Genomic DNA, 17,022 nt, shown 5'->3' on the forward strand with positions numbered 1-17,022 from the left:
GTGAAAAAAAACCCTTTATGACCAAATATATTGCACAAGAAACTGACCAAGAGCTTAGTTGAACAGACCTCATATTGTAAAGTAAATTTACATCATGTTTTAAATAATAAGATTAACAAGTTGTTGCACCAAATCTATCGTTAGCAGATGGAGTAACTTTTCTTTATGTATATATATATATATATATATATATATATATATATATATATATATATATATATATATATATATATATATATTATGCATATATTTTATATGCAGAATATGACAAGAATTTAATTCTACTTTCTTTTCAATCTCCAGTATACATTATTTGTAAAAACAAGTGACACATGGGTAAATTCTCCAGAGGTCACCATGACATGGTTTCACAAATCATATTAGACACCATCTGGTTTAATAAAATGTGTCTTTGTTTCTTCTGACCAAACAATGCGGCCTGATTCATCTTTTAATAAACATCAGGAAGCTTTAATTGGCAGTTTTGTGCCAAACCTTGTGGTGTATTTTGTGAAAGCAGGTGTTGTGGAGAAATAGTCTGTGATGGCATTTTGCTGTTTATTGTCCTTGATAACATTTAGTAGTTTTGTGAAGCCATCATCTGGTTGACAACTTCTCCTCTCTTCTCTGTGCTGTACTGTTGTTTCCTTCCTTCATAGTCGTTTCTGTGATGACTTCATCATATGATGATCTTCTCCTCTGGATCATGCTATTTTGTAGTGAATTACTTTAAGCTAGTGGTGTGGCAAAAATACTTTGAGGTAAAAGAAGAGCTCCAGGCATCAGTTTTATGTATAAAAATGATAGTTTAATACAAAAAATGACATCTTAAACAGATCTCTGCAGAAGATCTGGAGGTCTGGGATTGGAACAAGAAGACCAGATGTGGACTGTGGTCTTATATATTCTTTAGACAAAGACATTCCTGAGTACTGAATTGGCCAATCACAGATTAGACCCAAGTGTACATATAGGATGTTCGTGTGCTTAGGATGTTATATATGTTATATCCCATATATGTCTTATGTTCGTGTGTGAGTCCAGTCTCTAGGACAGAGAACCTTATATGGTAAAAACTTGAGTGTGTCTTATGAAATGCTATATTTAGATACCTCAGCCACAAGAAAAAAAATTGTCTCTCTTACACACTGTTAATAATGGCTTTTGACATTGTGTAGTGTCCGATGTGAAACCCAGATATTACCGGCTACTATTGTGTCACATGTAAAGATGTGGTCAGTCTTTTATTCACAGACAAATGAAGCGAGTAGTTTTGGTCATCAGCACTATGACTAATTCTCTATTTTTGTTCACGACTGCAGTTTTGCTTCCACTTATTTTTAGTTTTTCACGCATCTTCCCCTATCTTATTCCATTTTCTGGAGCCGCAATCAGCTGTTTCCATCTGACTGTTGTTGTGTTTGATGTAGAGTGCCGACACTGAAAAGCCCGAGAGCCAAAAATTAAGTTTTTGTGGTGCTTACAGTCTGTTTTTCCTGTGCTTTTGTAGTTTAGCTAATCAGAAAAAAATTGTATTTATTGAGTGCGTGTTTGTATAGCTTAGTTTATTACCACCGTTAAAAGAGAAGAAAAACAAAAAAAGGGAGCTTCTGTCACGTGACTTTAAAACCCGGAAACAAAACGTCGGCTGACAGGACGTTTGAAGTGGGCTGCACGTCGAAGTATAATGATGTCATTACAAGTGTGTAGATGTAATGATTGTTTTCGTCGCTTTTGTTGTTTTAAACCGTAGTGTGTGAAGAGTTAAAATTAAGTTTGTATAGCAGAGTTGTCGATCCTGCGCTAACGTTCATGGACAAAGACAAGGGTGGCGACATTGTAAGTAATCGACGCTGTCACCTCATTCGTGTAAAACGTGGCATAACAGTCCATTTTGCGAGGCGTGGATAGTTGCAGCTCAGGTCACGACTTCTTTAATTTACTACCAGCTATAAATAACTCGGCCTTCAGTGTAAAACGGTGTTTGCTTTATGTACCTGTCGCAGCATGCTCAGTGTTCCTGGATGGAGATGCATCAGTTCATTGGTGACCTCCTCTCATCTGGAAACCCCTCTAAAAAACAGCCAGATATGCTCAACGCAGCGTGGGGCGTGACTGCTGCTGGTTCAGCTGCTCTAGGGATCAAAGCTTCTTCACTTGAACCTCTACAGCCGCCTCGACCTGCCCAGGAACGAGGAAGGGCAGCCCCAGGCAGATCGATCCAGCCTGGGGCAACACAGAGGATGGGAGAAGTAAGAGACAGAGAAGGTGGGAAGCTTACCAAATATAACTTTTCACTTATTTTCCTTCTGCAAAATATCTATTGATTAATTTCTATTTGTTTTTTAGGTTTAGGTGTTCATGCTTGCACCTGTCCTGGCTGTCCGTTCTCCAGTGCCCACCCATCTCTTGAAACTTTACTACCTAGACAATCTTTGTCATCACCAACACACCAGCCCAAAGACCTTAGCATCAACATTTGCTCACCAGACACCACTATACCCAGTAACAGGAGCAGCGTCACCGCCTCAGAGCTGCAGTTCAGGCTGTCCAGCCAACGACAGACTGAAGAGGAGGCAGATAGAGGAACACAAACCCAAGAACAAAACTCTGATGCTCCCCCTTCCCGAGCATGTTTGTCCCATTTTTCTATGTTTCCTTGCTTGTGTTGCCACCGTGGCCTACAAACCTGTTCCCAGTTCCTGAGCCACCAAGAGGGCACGGATTCCCCTTTTTCTCACACACATGCCCATCATCATTTTCATCACCACCACTGTCCTTTAACGTCCTGCCTACCCTGTCCTCAGCTTGCCCGCTCAGCACAACTTTCTGGCCCTCTTTCTTGTTTGTCCTGCCAGTGCTCCCTTCCTGCCTGTTCTCAGGTCTGCCACCGCCAGCAAAGACAAACAGAGCAACAAGAAGAAAGAGGCAGGACCCTTTTACCGCTGCATCCCTGTATGCACTGCTCAGCCTCGTTTTCCAGACCGTCGCAGCTACTGCAGCACCAGCGCTCTGAGCATGCTCACAAACAACCTGGCTTCCTTTGTACAGAATGCGGTCGAGCCTTCAACTCGCATAGCAACCTCCGCATACACCTCAATGTGCACACTGGTGCCCGACCCTACTCCTGCTCTGAATGTGGGAAGAGTTTCAGCCAGTCAGGAGCTCTGAAGATCCACAAACGGATCCATACAGGTGAAAGACCATATTCATGTGGCTTCTGCGGCAGGGGGTTTCCACATCTTGCAGGAGTTAGGGCCCACCAGCGGACCCACACAGGAGAGAAGCCCTATCGTTGTAGCCAGTGTGGAAAGTGCTTCACCCAGTCAGGAGCTCTTAAAATCCACACTCGCATCCACACAGGAGAAAGGCCCTTCACCTGCAGCGTCTGTGGGAAAGGCTTTTCCAACCGCTCTGGGATCCGCTTCCATTACCGCACAGTCCACGGACTGGCTCCTGAACCTACCGGAGAGACAGGAGCTGGGGGTTGTTCTCCTGGTCGCCCAAGAACTTTGCCCACAACCAGTGTTGAGCTAAATACAAATAACAGCCCAGATAGTGACTTTCACACAGCTCCAAATTCCCTTCTGTCCTCAGAGCTGATTGCTGCCCAACAGAGCTCCACTATCACCAGTGGAAATGGGAGCAAATCGCAGGCAGGGGGAGATGGCGGCCAGAGCGAGGGGCTTCTGTATGCATGCGAGGACTGTGGTCTGCGTTTTAAAGATGCTCCATCTAGGAACAGACATCAGACACTGGCCCATTACTCTCATGAGGGCAGAGTGGAGGAAGAGGGGCAGAGGAAAGACTGCAGCACAAATGAGGGTGTTCACGATCACAGCGATTAAGGCTGAATTAATACTGATGTTAATTGACTGACTATTGAAACCGCCTAAGTAATTTTATAAGTCATTTAAGTATTAGTGTAGATTGTTATCATGACTTCTTTCAAATGTTTATGTATTGCTTTACAACATTTTTTTTTGCTACCAGTGTAATTCAATGGATAACAATGAACTTCTGGGCAATTGTGTAAAGCTCACCATAGGAAATTAACAAGGTATTTATCCACAATAATATGGACTTAACATACAGGTAATCCGGTTCATGGTTTAAGTCTTACTTAAACTGACATTGAACCATCTGTTTCTGTCAAACACACCAACTCAACTAGTATTTTATTAATATGACTGTTATTGTGCCTTATTCGGTGGTAGAAATGTTTTCTCATTCTATGAAAATACAAAGCCTCTAAGAATTTTAATTTGAGGACCTTTGTGCAACATTTCTTTATACTGGTGTAAACTGTTACTTGATCTTCAATTTTTCAGTATTAAAAAAGGAAAAAAATCAGTTTACTTTTCATGTTAAATAAGTAGGAACTAATTCTGTCATAAATATATATTGTTTACTAATTTCCTCCATTTGGGATCTAAAATTCCCATTCACATACATCAAAAATAAATTCAGTAAACATGGCATGGCATTGGTGTGTAAGTATTGAGGATTTAAAAAAATAATTTTCAATAAAGTCCATAAATATTTCATTTATGGAAAGTTTGTGTAGCAGCAAAAATAATAAAAAATCCTATTAGTGTTTGTTATATATATTTTTCTTCTTCAGAGGTAAAAGTGGTCTATCACACCACCACCTTGTATGTTTGTGCCTTTCTGTTGCATTTTTACAATCAAAGCAGTTTTTAAAATGTAATTTTTAATATATGTAACAAAAGAGTGATGATGATTTACATCCAGCAGACACAACATTACATCAGTTAGACACCTGAAGCTCACCAGAGCCACCTAGTGGTTAAACGTAATCATAACATTCACAACCACTTTGTTACAGTGTACCATTTACTGTGCTTCTTAAACAAATGACAAAAATCTACATTGTAAATAATGTTTTGTGAGGACAAGTAACATTTAGTCCACTGTTATGTATTAACATGTTTACGTATAATCTGTTAAATAGACTTGGATACATTTCTGTAGTCGTTTTTGGAAAGTGCAGCTCGTGATTTAACATTTGATCAGTAAAAAAATATCCGACACCACCAAGCCTATATTTTCTTTGTGCATCACAAGAACAATAACTATACTATCACATACTTCCTGAAAGAAAATATTTGCACCCATATGGCTCTCAGATCATCCTGTACTCTGAGTAGTGTACCCTGATATACTCCATGTATAGTGGTCCAAAGTGACTCCTGATCTCTGGGTGCATCTCTCACTGGGAGGTGAGCAGTAGTGCACTGTGCAGGACACTCTCTTAGTGTTCTTCTGAGATTGCTTCATGTGCTCCTCTGGTCCCACAAATGCTCTGGCTCTAGAGCCTTCTCTTCCATATATGCAAGGTTACTGCACTTACAGAGGCTCCTCATATGTGTGCTTCTGTAGTAAAGAGTCACTGGATTTGGGCTCTGCATAGACCACACTGACTGGCCGAGGGCCGCTGGTGTGTACAGCAGGAGTGCAGTAGCCATTGGACAGCATCCTGTGTGAAGGGCAGTCATATTGACTGTGGCTGGCTGTTGTCCTGACACCTGTGGAGGGTGCTGGAACATGAGGTCTGTGTTTATGGCCATGGTGTATCCCGATCAGAGATGGAAAGTTAGGCTCAGAGTGCAGCTCAGTGAAAGGTGTAGCATACTCAGGCTCAGGAGGAAGTGGCTCGGCATATTCTGGAAGGTTGCCTGGAGTGTCATAATGTACGCAGGGGAAGGGGGTGGTGTAGTTCTCATCTGAGGAAGGTCTAAATGTTGAACCGACTTTCTGTCCAACAGATGGAAGTGCAGGAGCAGCATAATCTGGAAAGGTAAAAAAAAGGAATGAAAACTAGCCCTACACAGCATCTGTAATTAATAACACAAAGGTCTAGGTTTCTGGTAAGTTAGTGGCTTAATATATATTTAATACAATTTGCTACAGAAGACCTGTCATATACGCAACCATCAGCTTTTAGGGACACCGTGGGACATATGCAATTCTAATCAAATCATAAAGAACTGAATATAATGCAGTCCAGTAAAAGAAAGCTCTTAGTGGTTATCCTGCAACAAGTTCAGACTCCATGAAGTTACTGGTCAAAGCCAAAAAATAATCCAGAGGATACCAACATAAATACTGTCTAAAGAGGAAAGGGTACAGAAAAACAGCTGAGTTCAGGACAGGCATTGTTAGAGTGTCAGATGTGTTAAGAAAGGAGATGCTCTCTGAAGAGACAAGTTTTAAATAGATTCTTGAAGGTAAAGGGACGATCTGCTCTGACAGCATTTGGTTGTTTCACCATCACGCAAGTACAAATCAGAAGAGTGTGGACTGAATCTAGGTTGTGAGGGGGTGGCAGTACCAGACAACATTCCTGAGAAGGACACAGCAGTCAAGACGAAGCATAATCTTTTCTGAATGAGTTTAGATGGCTGGGTGCACATTCTGCCATCATTCTGCAGCCATTAGTGACTTGAATTAGATTTGATCTGCCATGGGTTGCTAGTGGATTCCAGCTAAGTGACAGGAAACCTTTTAGGTGGATCAAACATCACATGTACAGCTGTGCCCTAGACCATGACTAAGGGTTTTATTGAGCAAGCAAGGAGATGTGCTAGATGTTGCCCCGAGCAGCTCGTGACTGCTGAATTTATTAGTCCTGGACATAACATCAATTGGCAGTAAAACTACCTGGTAGTCCAAACATGACTCGTACAAAATGCATACTGGTATCAGAATCATTTTATGAGCTTTAAACATAATAGTAGATCAATTTTAATAGTCTGTTAATAATTGAAAAACATTATTAAATGGATATGAAATTAGTTATCATAGATCAGCATCCTTTCAGTATGAGATTTGCTTTTCAACCAAAGCAATCTCCTGCCAGGACAATATCAAGCAAGTCCATGAACTTGCATGTCCACCAAAGTCTCCTGTAATTACAGTGATTAAGTTTAAAATGTAGCTTTTCCATCCAAGCAGACTCCACAAACTCTTCCTCCTTAAAAAAAAGGCTGTGGTGTTTGCAGGAAGCTATTAATGTCTTAGCATTGTCTTGTTTATCAGCAGAGGCCTGAGTAAAGGGCTGCCTTGCTGGGGGGGAGGGGATCTAGGAGGCAGAGATGGGACTGCTAGGTGGGGTGGGGGTCTCTCTAGGGCGGCCTTTATCTAGCTCCAATTCACGAGTCTCTTTCAGAGAAGCTCTGTAGACCAAAGAAAGGAATGTTTATACTGCGACTGGGTGATGGGTTGAGCCAGGGGAAAGAATAGACAGCCTGCAGAGAGATGTGTTTGCTTGTCAAGCATGTCATGAGCTGCTCACAGTGGCCCCCAAAGCCAGAGACTGAAGGGGATGAACAGAGGAGGGAAAAACAGATGCAATAGTGTTCAGTAAAAAAACAGAAGAAAAATCAAAACCATCTAACGTGCATCAATTCTCACCATTAACAGGGGGACATGGCAGAGCATCATGAACATTTCGCTCCAGCGGGAAGGAAATGATCTCTGACTGTGGACTCTTTGACTTAAAACTCTGACAACCTGCTTGATACAAAGACACACAGAGTCATAGTCAGTGTTTTTAACGCTCTATTAAAAATACTCAAAAATGTAAATGATTGACTTACCTGTGGGTAAAGAGTACTTCATTTGTGACTCTTTTTTCCTATACAGAGAAAATGAATAGGGACCATGAAGGTATTTTCCATACACACTACAGTTTCTGTGTCTGATAAGCAGTCAGCTTTTTCTTTTCCTTTCACTTGTCTGTTAACTCTGACACATAATAACCTCACAATTCAAATGAGAGGATTTGCAGAGATTCTTTGTCATATATCTAGTAAAAAAAATTCATCTGGGCTTCGAACTTTCCATCAAACAAAAGCCAGTTATGATAAGCAACTAAAGCAATTTTTTTCAGAAGTCTGTGACTGAACAGTTAAATAATTAAAAGATATTTAGCAGAAAGAAAAAACTAAACTATTTGAAGTCTTACATCATGTGTAAAATGAACATAAAAAATGAAAGAATTTTTAATGGACAGTACCTTCGTTTCCACCAGACTCCAGCCAACAAACAGCTCCCACACATGATCAGTCCCAGGACCACTCCCACAATCGCTGGCTGGCTGGAACCTGCAAGAGTGTATTGTGTCTGAGTGACTAAACAGCCGAACAAGTACAAAGATGAAGTAAAGTTCTACCATATTACAGAGATGGTTCATACTTAGTGTTGTCTCCACTAGCACTGAGCCCTCTGTGGGGTTGGGAGAGGGGCTTGGGCGTGAGGTCTGAATGTTAACTTTGATGGGTGGAGATTCTGTAGGAGTAGGAGGACAGACAAACGTAACATCTGAAACACCTGACTGCTGCTCTAATCACACAAACAGATAAAATGTACTATGAGTAAACTGGAAGTCTGGTAGCTTTTGCTTACCTGCTGGGGGCCGTGACCTTGGTGTGGCCTTTGGAGCAGGACAGCCCACAACTTTGACCTGAACTGAAGCTCTTCTGTGCCAGATCAATGGCTGCAGACGAACAAATCGGGCCACCACAGCAGGAAACAAGCTGTTGAGCACTTTAAGGTGGCCATCGGTGTAGGCCTGAAACACCTAGAAGCCAAAGATAAAGTTATTCACTCACAGAGAACTCTGTCACAGAATTTACCGCTGCAATGTTTCCACAATTAACACTTAAATTTGAGTAATTGGGGTCTCAATTGATCCAACCACACCAGAGCATATGTTGTTTACCTCTGCCAAGGTAGAGGTCATGTATTTGGTGGCGTTTGTTTGTCTGTCTGTTAGCAAGAAAACTCAGAAAGTTATGGACGGATTTTGATGAAACTTTCAGGGAATGTCAGAAATGGAATAAGAAACAAGTGATTGGATTTGGGGGGTGATCCAGATCACTGTCTGGATTAAGGGATTTTTTTAAGGATTCTTTATTATGGAGAGATAAGGATAATGTTATTATGACTTTGTAGGATTACTGCAGTGAACACAGCCTCAAGGCTTAAAAAAGAGAGAAGGTAGAGAGAGGAAGTTTATTTCATTGTTCAATTTTACTTAAAAAAAAAATCCCACTAACAAAACATAGAAAAGATCACAGATATAATCCTAAATTATTTAACAACTTAACAAATTTACCTTTGAAATCTAAATTAATTTTCTGTAATTTTATTTGTAGGTTTAAGTCTAGAAAAAAAAACTAGAAGCACTCAGAGAGCACAAACCTCTGCCAAGCCATAGGGCCACTCACCAGAGAAAACCCCCAAAAGGCCCAACAGCCCACCCAGTTACCAACCCCATGCCAATACTCTTATGTATACTTCTCTATCTAGTGTGTCTCCATCTTCCATCACCAGGGTAGATGCCACATCTCATGTATAATCCCTGACCCTGGAAACACTCCCATAGACAACAAGATGAAGCAAATGACTAAAAAAGTCTTGAGGTTATTTAAGAAATTTGCATTTTCTCTAATGACAGCAATCTGGGTTGGCTGTTAGTGTATTTAACATCTAATATGATGTTATTTGTATTTATTTATTCATTTTTTGCCACTGATTCTGGGAATTATTCATCAAGTTAGATGCTCTAATGGCAAATTATCCCTATCTCCTAATAGTAAAGAATCCTTTAAAAAGAATTCCTGGATCCATACGGATCACCCCCACGATGTAATCACATGTTCCTTATTCCATTGCTGACATTTCCTGAAAATTTAATTACAATTCATCCATAACTTTTTGAGTTATATTGCTAACAGACAGACTGAATACATGACCCCCGTCTTGGCAAAGGGAACAACTAAATCAACATCCTCTGTGAGTAGTGATTCTGCTATTTTTGGCAGATGTTGTAATTCAGAAACTTTTGGAAAAGAAGCAGATGGGTTCAGTTGCTGTCAGTTTTGTATGTAACAGTATTCTAAGTGTACAATGCAACACAAACCTTTTGTTCTTTGCTCAGAGCCCCCCTGAAAGGCTTCCAGTTCTTTCTGTCCTTACTGAAATGAAGACTGTAGGATTCTATGTAGTACTCAACTGATCCTGTTGTTATTATTCCTGATAAAAGAGGGTAACGAGATTACTTTAACATATTATTAAATAATATTATCGAAAAATGTTAGATTTAGCTTTATTCTTTACAATAAGAATGAATATAAAAATTCAGCTAAAGCTATCTATTAAACAGCTGCATTGGAGCACATTTTAATGTTTTTAATAAGTATAAATGTACATGTTTTACCTGCGACGGTGCTTCTGTCAGCTAGCTCTATCTCTACCCATGGCTTCAGATCGCTGCTGTCTGCTGTCCAGTGTAGGAAGTCATGGCTAGGTTCCATGTTTTTGGAGGATGAGAACATTCTGTGCTCTTGATTGTTTTTGTCCCAGAAAGAAGAAGCATTCAGACCCGAGACCGCCAGGATGTTGTTACATTCTGTTCAGGGACAAGAGGAAAGAATTGACTGATGAAAGTGGTCCATTATGTAATTGTTCCATTTCATATACAACAACGTTAGCCACCTAAAATGTTTAAATCAAAAAGCTGATTTTCTTTTATCATGTGTTGTAAAGAATATATGCTTATGCTTGTTCTGAAGGGGGGAAATGTTAATTTCTAACATTCAAAACACTACAGTTTGTTTTGAGACATAAACAGCAGGAATGTAAATAATGTTTTGCCTGAAGCAAACTGGCTTAAAAAAACATGTAAAGATATCTGGATAAATTGGAAAATTTGCAGCATGTAGTTATAAATGTCATGGCTGAATAATACCTTGGCTGAAAAGCAGCTTCTTCTCAGATAATGATCCCCTGTTAAAAGAGCACCAATGAAAGGTCAGCCTGGCTCATGAGAGACATTACTATGATCTAAAATATTCAATACATCAACACACATTTTAGAGAGGATTCCATTGGCAAAGGTGGATTCATAGAGGGTAAGACTTCTCTCTCGATTCACAGTGATGCGACCCCCCAAAGTATTAGATGTGGCTCCAGCATGGACAGCAGATTTGCACAGGACAGAGGTCTGTGGCAGAGAGGTTGATAAGGAGCACTTTAAAACATGTATAATAATAAAAACACAGCTTGACCAAATGAAATGTTTTGTGCTTACATCTCTGTAACCTTGTTCAGAGTTCCCCCAAACGTCCCCAGTGACATCCTTACATCCAGCAGGGCAGTATACGCTGAGAAGCAGCAGAGTAACACATAAGAATCACTTGCAGCTCCACTGAAACGGACTCTACTTTAGGCAACAACTGCTTACCTCAAATGCTGCGAGCTAAAATGAGATCCCCTTTGTAAACAAGAGATAACATCTGGAAAAAAGTAGGATATTAAAATTAATCTACACCTTCTTGGAAAGTGTTGGCAGACTGAACAGTATAAGACCCTGTATCTCGGGCTTACATAATGATCCCACTCCACCATTTGCTCAATCGCACAATCCCAGATTCTGTGTGAGACCGTCTGGCATGCTCTAAATGTGCTATATTAGGGGGGACGGGCGGTCATCACTGTTAATGTGACTGAACCCTTTGTTACTGTCCCTTAGTCACAGTTCACGAGTACAGTGAATGGACCCTGTGTGATCACAGTTAACGGACAGTGGTTTGTGTGTCTGCACAGCTCCAGACACAGACGGATTTTATAAACAACTCCGAGAAAAACAGGAAACTATGATACATACTGTGACGTTAAGATTTTTTTCATTTAGAGAACATGTGAGTTTAATTAATAGCAGGGAGGTCAGAGACTCTACACAGTCATTTAAAAAAAAAAATTCTGATCATCTTTTGTTTTCCGAGTTTTGGCCTTTAAATCCTAAATAAATGTGTGTGTGCACATGTGAGAATTTAGTGTGGAATTGATGGAGCGTTAACAGCCAAACCTGCAGCCTCTGAGCTGAGAGATCTTACAGTAAAATGCATGGGATGGTTGTGGGCTTGCAGTAGTTAACAGTGTGATGAAGACTGGGGGAAGGATTAAGTCAGTCCATGTGACAGACTGAAGCCTGAGGCCTCACTTCATTCAGTCTGAGAAAAGACGCCTTACTCTTGTTTTCTGAGCAAACATGCCAGAGCAAAGATAGCGACAGAGGATGAATGCCAATAAGCCTGACTCATAGACTCATAAACATCAATACACAAGCACATATATACACAGATAAATATTCAAATTACAGCAGTGTACACTTGTGCATAAGCGCACGCAACTATTAATCAGGCATTTGTGGACTTAAGACGCTTGTCAAACATTGTAATCATGCACTTCATAACAACAATGAACCAGTTACAGAGTTTACCAGTATGACTGAAACCAGACTGGATAAAATAAACGGCTAACCTGGATTCTGGTCTGTTCCATACGACAATAGGAAGCCTCGTCCAGTGCGGTGTGGGCCTGACTTGAAAGTTACAGTCACTTCATTGCTTTTAATGGTCACATTTTTCTGTGTTACGTCAAGCTTCCCACACACTGGACCTGTAAACAAACATACATCACTTACAAACTGGTAAACACGAATGTCACGGTAATACTGGGCTCCAATTATATCTTTGAACTGAATGACGGTATAATACAGACCTTTTATAGGCAAAATGATATGCAAAATTGAATCTGTTTTTGTTTTCTCACACCATTGCGTGGTTTAGATTGTATACAGGGTCAGAAATGATGATTCAGCAGAAACAATATTTGGTTTTATATCCCTAAGCAACCTGTTCTTGACACTTTTTGTGGCAGAATCCGATTAGATATTTGACCCATGTTCATGGCAAAAATGTTAGAAATAATTTAAATTTTAGAGATGCTTTTCATGAGAAAAAAAATGTAAAGCTTTTCTTTTTTTATCTGACTTTCTAAAAAGCTGAATTCGGGACTTTTGTAAGATCATTCCAACAGCTTAATACTTCTCTGCTCTGTCCAAACCACATCAAGTTTTAATGTGTAACTGGCTTTACTGTCCTGTTGAACCAGCAATGTCTGATCAAGCTTTAAATATCCAATAGTTTGAGGTTTTATTCATTTTCTGTGGCTCTACTAAATCTGCCAGCAGCAACATGATAGTACCATCACTAAGATTATCAGCTACAACAGTGTTATTGATAGTTTAATGCCTCACATACATCCGGTCACTGTGGCCAAACATGTTAATCTCCATCTCATTTGACAATAAAACTTGTAGAAAGCAATAACAGTACTTCATCAGAGTCCAGTTCATGCAGATATGTGCCTTGGTGGTTTCTGGGTTGTTGCAAACCATCTTTACTAATTTACTTCTAGTACAGATTGATAATTAAAGCTGCCTCTCGCATTTTAAAAAAGTGGCTACAACTCCATTTACATTTATTCAGAAAGAGCCGAAACAATCCTCTCTCTTGGATCTGCGTGAGGCTCCTTGAACTAACGTTTTGTGTGTTGTTACATCAACCCTTTTTAGACAGGCACAAAGAAGCCACGAGGTCACTCATGATCATTTAAAGAGACATTGGCAAGTTAAACGAAATTTTGGAGTCTCTTTTGGAGATGGAAAAATAGTAGTTCAAAGAAAACTGTAAAATGTAGTGATCTGATCAACAGTGTTGTTTCATTATAAAGCAGCACTCTGTGATTGTAGTATAAACTAAATAGTGATGAACAAAATCTACATGGAAGGACAACTTTGCTGAAACATGAAAAACCAATAAAAACAATTAAGTTGTCTGGAATCTAATAATAAATCCAACGGCAGCCTAAAAGAATATTTCTATCCCCTAAATCACTCAAACCTCATTTTGGTGTGCTGTCAAATACCTACAGCCTCGAGACACAAATTAATGCAGCAGGTTGCAAAACATACATGTCTCAGCTGCGAAACAGGGCATGTCTCTTCTGTCAGTGTGTCAACTGAATGGCATGCCCCGTCTGTATAATCATGGCTGGGAGAACGTCAGTAATGGCACGGGTCTGTTAGCGAGTATTTCATTCAGAAATACTGGGGACACACGAGAGACATCATCCGAATCAACCTGGAACTTACCCATGGTGGGTTCTCCGTTCTTGTCTGTGATAACAACAGAGCCATTGCTGCAGCCTGGACCACCCTCAATATCAAAGTCTCCGAACAGCAGCCGCAGCGTCCGTCCCTCTGGCACCCGAAGCCTCCACTTACACCAGGTGTTGCTAGGATAGGTGCCTGGGTAGTTCTGGGATGCTACAGTGCCAGACTCTGGTCCCAGCAGTGTATGTCCACAGCCATTACCTGACACAAAAAAGAGTACAATAAGACAGCTGCAACAACAAAAAATCCTAAAGTTGTCATTTGACTATTCCAAGTTAGAATTTTCTCATGTCTTGTTTGTGTATTTGGTGATTTGAATATAAGAGGATGTGAGAAACCAGCAAATATTAACACCTGGCAAGCTAGATACAAGTGCATTATCTATATAATGATTGATAGTATCATCTATATGGTGTACTGTGCAGCTGCTCTCTGATGAGGAATATGCATTCTTTATGCTGTTGGCAGATATTAAAGCATGCTTCAACTGATAAACTGCAATTCTAACAGAGCTGAGGAAAGCGTGGATTTCATTTAACGCACAACCAAAGTGACATAATGTTGTTTTAATAAAACAGGCAGAATATTACATGTTTTGCTGATGTACTATTTTAAGACAAACGACTAACAAGTCTCATCTGAACATGCCCTGCAGACCTGGGCATGTTCATGATTGTAACTGAGCTATGACATAACTGCCAATGAGGATATGGTCTGATTCTTAAAAACTACAACCTGCACACTGGAGAGATTGCATACAAATATTTAATCCTCTAAAGATTGAAGTCTGATCATTTACTGACATTATATTCTTCATGGAAAGGCACAGGAATTGCAAAATCGTTTCTTGTGAATAACATATCTTTGTTGTTGATTCATTACATCCTCTGACCTGCAACTGCCATGACTAAGACTTAATATGGGATGGAAAACACAAATATTTAGATGGTCCAATATCTCTGTTGGTCAGAGAAAATAAATGAGTCAGTTCCCATAATGGTTGCAGATGTAAGTGCGGTGGAGTCGGTATGTACACCTCCTTTCCCAAAAACCCTCAGATGGTGACGTGTTCCAAGAATGGTCAAAACTTGAAAAAAGACACCAGGGTCAGACAATGTCTAAACATCACCCCCCATCTTTGTCTTCCATATAAGGCTCTGGCTTTTGTGTCGAGGTGGAAACCTCTAGATAAACTTCCGTTCACCCAGTGTAACACATCCTGAATCACACCAGCGGTTCTCTTACTTCCCAAAAGCTGTTCAGCTCCAAATACCCTAAACCTTTTTGAGTGTTAATACTCCCTCAAGTCCCAAAAGGATTCCCTGGAAATGCCATACAAGCGACATACTGTAACTGTGGGCAACAGAGCGTGGACCTGTCACCTTCCGGTGGGGGGCCACAGAGGCAGCAATGCTGTGGAAGTTTTGGGTGGCCTGTAATTGTCTCCTGCTCTCTGAGCTTTCACCTACAATCTTTCGCCCGACTGGTCTTTTTCTAATCTAATTCTGAAACTGATATTCGTTCAGCATGTCCTGACCAGTTTGGGAGATTTTGAGGATAAATTGCAAAGTGGACAGAATTAAAGCAGACAAGTAGAACACCAGTAACACACCAGTTTTTTTCTTGAGGCTTTTCTGGCAGGTCTTTACAGGTCCGCACTAGCAGACAGGATGTTCACCTGTGCTACCTGTCACTACATAGCCTTATCCCATCTGGTGTGTCAATCAGAGCATTACTGCACATTTGCTGAAATATTTCTCCCAAAACCTGGCCCCACCAAAGCCAGCATTCTTAACAAGGTAAAACTGTTTCAGAATGAATAATTTTTCCTGGACTTAATCATGTTCCGATGGGAGGAAACCAAAGCCACAGACACTGACAAAAACAACAAAGATTTGTGGTATGGCTGACTGTTGGAGTCATAGTCTACAAGACTAATTTGTGTTTTTTTTTTTCCGTCTGTGTGTACACTAAGACTCATGCTTGGATTATCTATTGCTTTAAAAACACAACAAGCTATGGGAAAGATGGTTGGGATCAGCAGGTAAACACAAGGACAAGGAAAGAGTATGTGAAGAATGTTACCATGACATCACATAGTCGACCTTAGGACCCACTTCTAATTGCAACACAGTGTATCTTTAGCAGCATGAGTAGATGTACACACTGATATACGTTGTGACTCCAAGTAACACAGTAGTACTAAGAGCAAATCATAACACTGTCATGATCTGTAGGCTTGGGTAAGGTTAGAAACTAATCGATAGTTCCTGAAGTTAAACTTACTAAACAATGGCAGTTGTCAAGTTGGTATAATGATGACTAGCTTAAATAGCACAGAAATTTTGGTTTAACTTATTTTTTAAGTAATTTATGCTCTTCTTATTTCTGCTAGTACTTTATAAATCTGTTATTACTAACAGAAAAAATTACTTAATGCGAGAGAAGTAGGTTATTAATCTGTTTAGCTGCTCGTCAGCAGTAGGCTAACATGTTTGAACTTCAGTCTCACGTCACAGTCCTTATCTTGCCAAAAGAGGTAACACAATTGTCGTTATCTTACCCTCCTGACCGTGAACACCGACAGAACAAACACTAAAGGTGATCCAAAAACCGGCGATAAGAGACTTCACAGCATCCCCGAAGTTTTCACACTTTGCAAGCATCATTTCCAGCGCTGTGCGGGACCGAGGTAAGGTGCATGCTTCGACGGCTGCGTTTCTTGCTTCAATAAAAAGTTAGAGCACAGAGTACTGGGTATTTACTATTGGCCACGATTCGTAAGATCGACTTTCTATTGGTTCTTTTCGACTGTCCATCAAACAATCCCAAACATTCCATTCCCCAAAAGGGGCGGGCAGGTTCGTGGCTGATCGGAGACCAAATAACACTGATGATTTGCAAAGGTGGTCCCAGTGAATTTAGTTCTCCGGTAACGGTATTTGTCTGTACACACTGTATTAAAAGCAGAAAAT

At 40.3% G+C, this 17,022-nt stretch overlaps 2 protein-coding genes across 4 annotated transcripts; one reads left to right on the forward strand and one right to left on the reverse strand.

The window, feature by feature from the left end:
• Nucleotides 1–1,619: 1,619 nt before the first annotated feature.
• Nucleotides 1,620–5,057, forward strand: si:ch211-79k12.2 (uncharacterized protein LOC568844 homolog). The gene is made up of 3 exons (XM_041987316.1): nucleotides 1,620–1,839; nucleotides 2,007–2,268; nucleotides 2,350–5,057. Exons 1-3 carry the CDS (start codon nucleotides 1,813–1,815, stop codon nucleotides 3,846–3,848), a joined length of 1,788 nt encoding a protein of 595 aa, XP_041843250.1. The 5' UTR covers nucleotides 1,620–1,812; the 3' UTR covers nucleotides 3,849–5,057.
• On the reverse strand, nucleotides 5,046–16,788 carry si:dkey-34d22.1 (discoidin, CUB and LCCL domain-containing protein 1). Of its 3 annotated transcripts, none has more exons than XM_041987313.1 (15): nucleotides 16,611–16,788; nucleotides 14,027–14,248; nucleotides 12,352–12,489; nucleotides 11,273–11,324; nucleotides 11,120–11,192; nucleotides 10,899–11,032; nucleotides 10,778–10,815; nucleotides 10,247–10,438; nucleotides 9,950–10,062; nucleotides 8,431–8,605; nucleotides 8,221–8,313; nucleotides 8,042–8,129; nucleotides 7,623–7,660; nucleotides 7,438–7,539; nucleotides 5,046–5,813 (listed from the first exon to the last, which is right to left on the reverse strand). In XM_041987313.1, exons 1-15 carry the CDS (start codon nucleotides 16,714–16,716, stop codon nucleotides 5,371–5,373), a joined length of 2,007 nt encoding a protein of 668 aa, XP_041843247.1. In that variant the 5' UTR covers nucleotides 16,717–16,788; the 3' UTR covers nucleotides 5,046–5,370. The 3 variants fall into 3 exon arrangements, with proteins under 3 accessions (XP_041843247.1, XP_041843248.1, XP_041843249.1); XM_041987314.1 differs by having other exon boundaries at nucleotides 7,438–7,536; nucleotides 16,611–16,786; XM_041987315.1 differs by lacking the exon at nucleotides 16,611–16,788 and adding an exon at nucleotides 14,354–16,601 and having other exon boundaries at nucleotides 14,027–14,279.
• Between the last annotated feature and the right edge of the window lie 234 nt (nucleotides 16,789–17,022).

This window comes from Melanotaenia boesemani, chromosome 6 (assembly GCF_017639745.1).
Source record: "Melanotaenia boesemani isolate fMelBoe1 chromosome 6, fMelBoe1.pri, whole genome shotgun sequence".
Classification (NCBI taxonomy): Eukaryota; Metazoa; Chordata; class Actinopteri; order Atheriniformes; family Melanotaeniidae; genus Melanotaenia; species Melanotaenia boesemani.

Coding starts and splice junctions, on each gene's coding strand:
- si:dkey-34d22.1 (XM_041987313.1), bottom strand. CDS start 16,716: ATGATGCTTGCAAAGTGTGAAAACTTCGGGGATGCTGTGAAGTCTCTT. Junction 11,193..11,272: donor TTTAGCTCGCAGCATTTGAG/GTAAGCAGTTGT, acceptor GCTGCTTCTCAG/CGTATACTGCCCTGCTGGAT. Junction 11,033..11,119: donor CTGAACAAGGTTACAGAGAT/GTAAGCACAAAA, acceptor TCTCTGCCACAG/ACCTCTGTCCTGTGCAAATC.
- si:ch211-79k12.2 (XM_041987316.1), top strand. CDS start 1,813: ATGGACAAAGACAAGGGTGGCGACATT. Junction 1,840..2,006: donor AAGACAAGGGTGGCGACATT/GTAAGTAATCGA, acceptor TACCTGTCGCAG/CATGCTCAGTGTTCCTGGAT. Junction 2,269..2,349: donor AGAAGTAAGAGACAGAGAAG/GTGGGAAGCTTA, acceptor TTTGTTTTTTAG/GTTTAGGTGTTCATGCTTGC.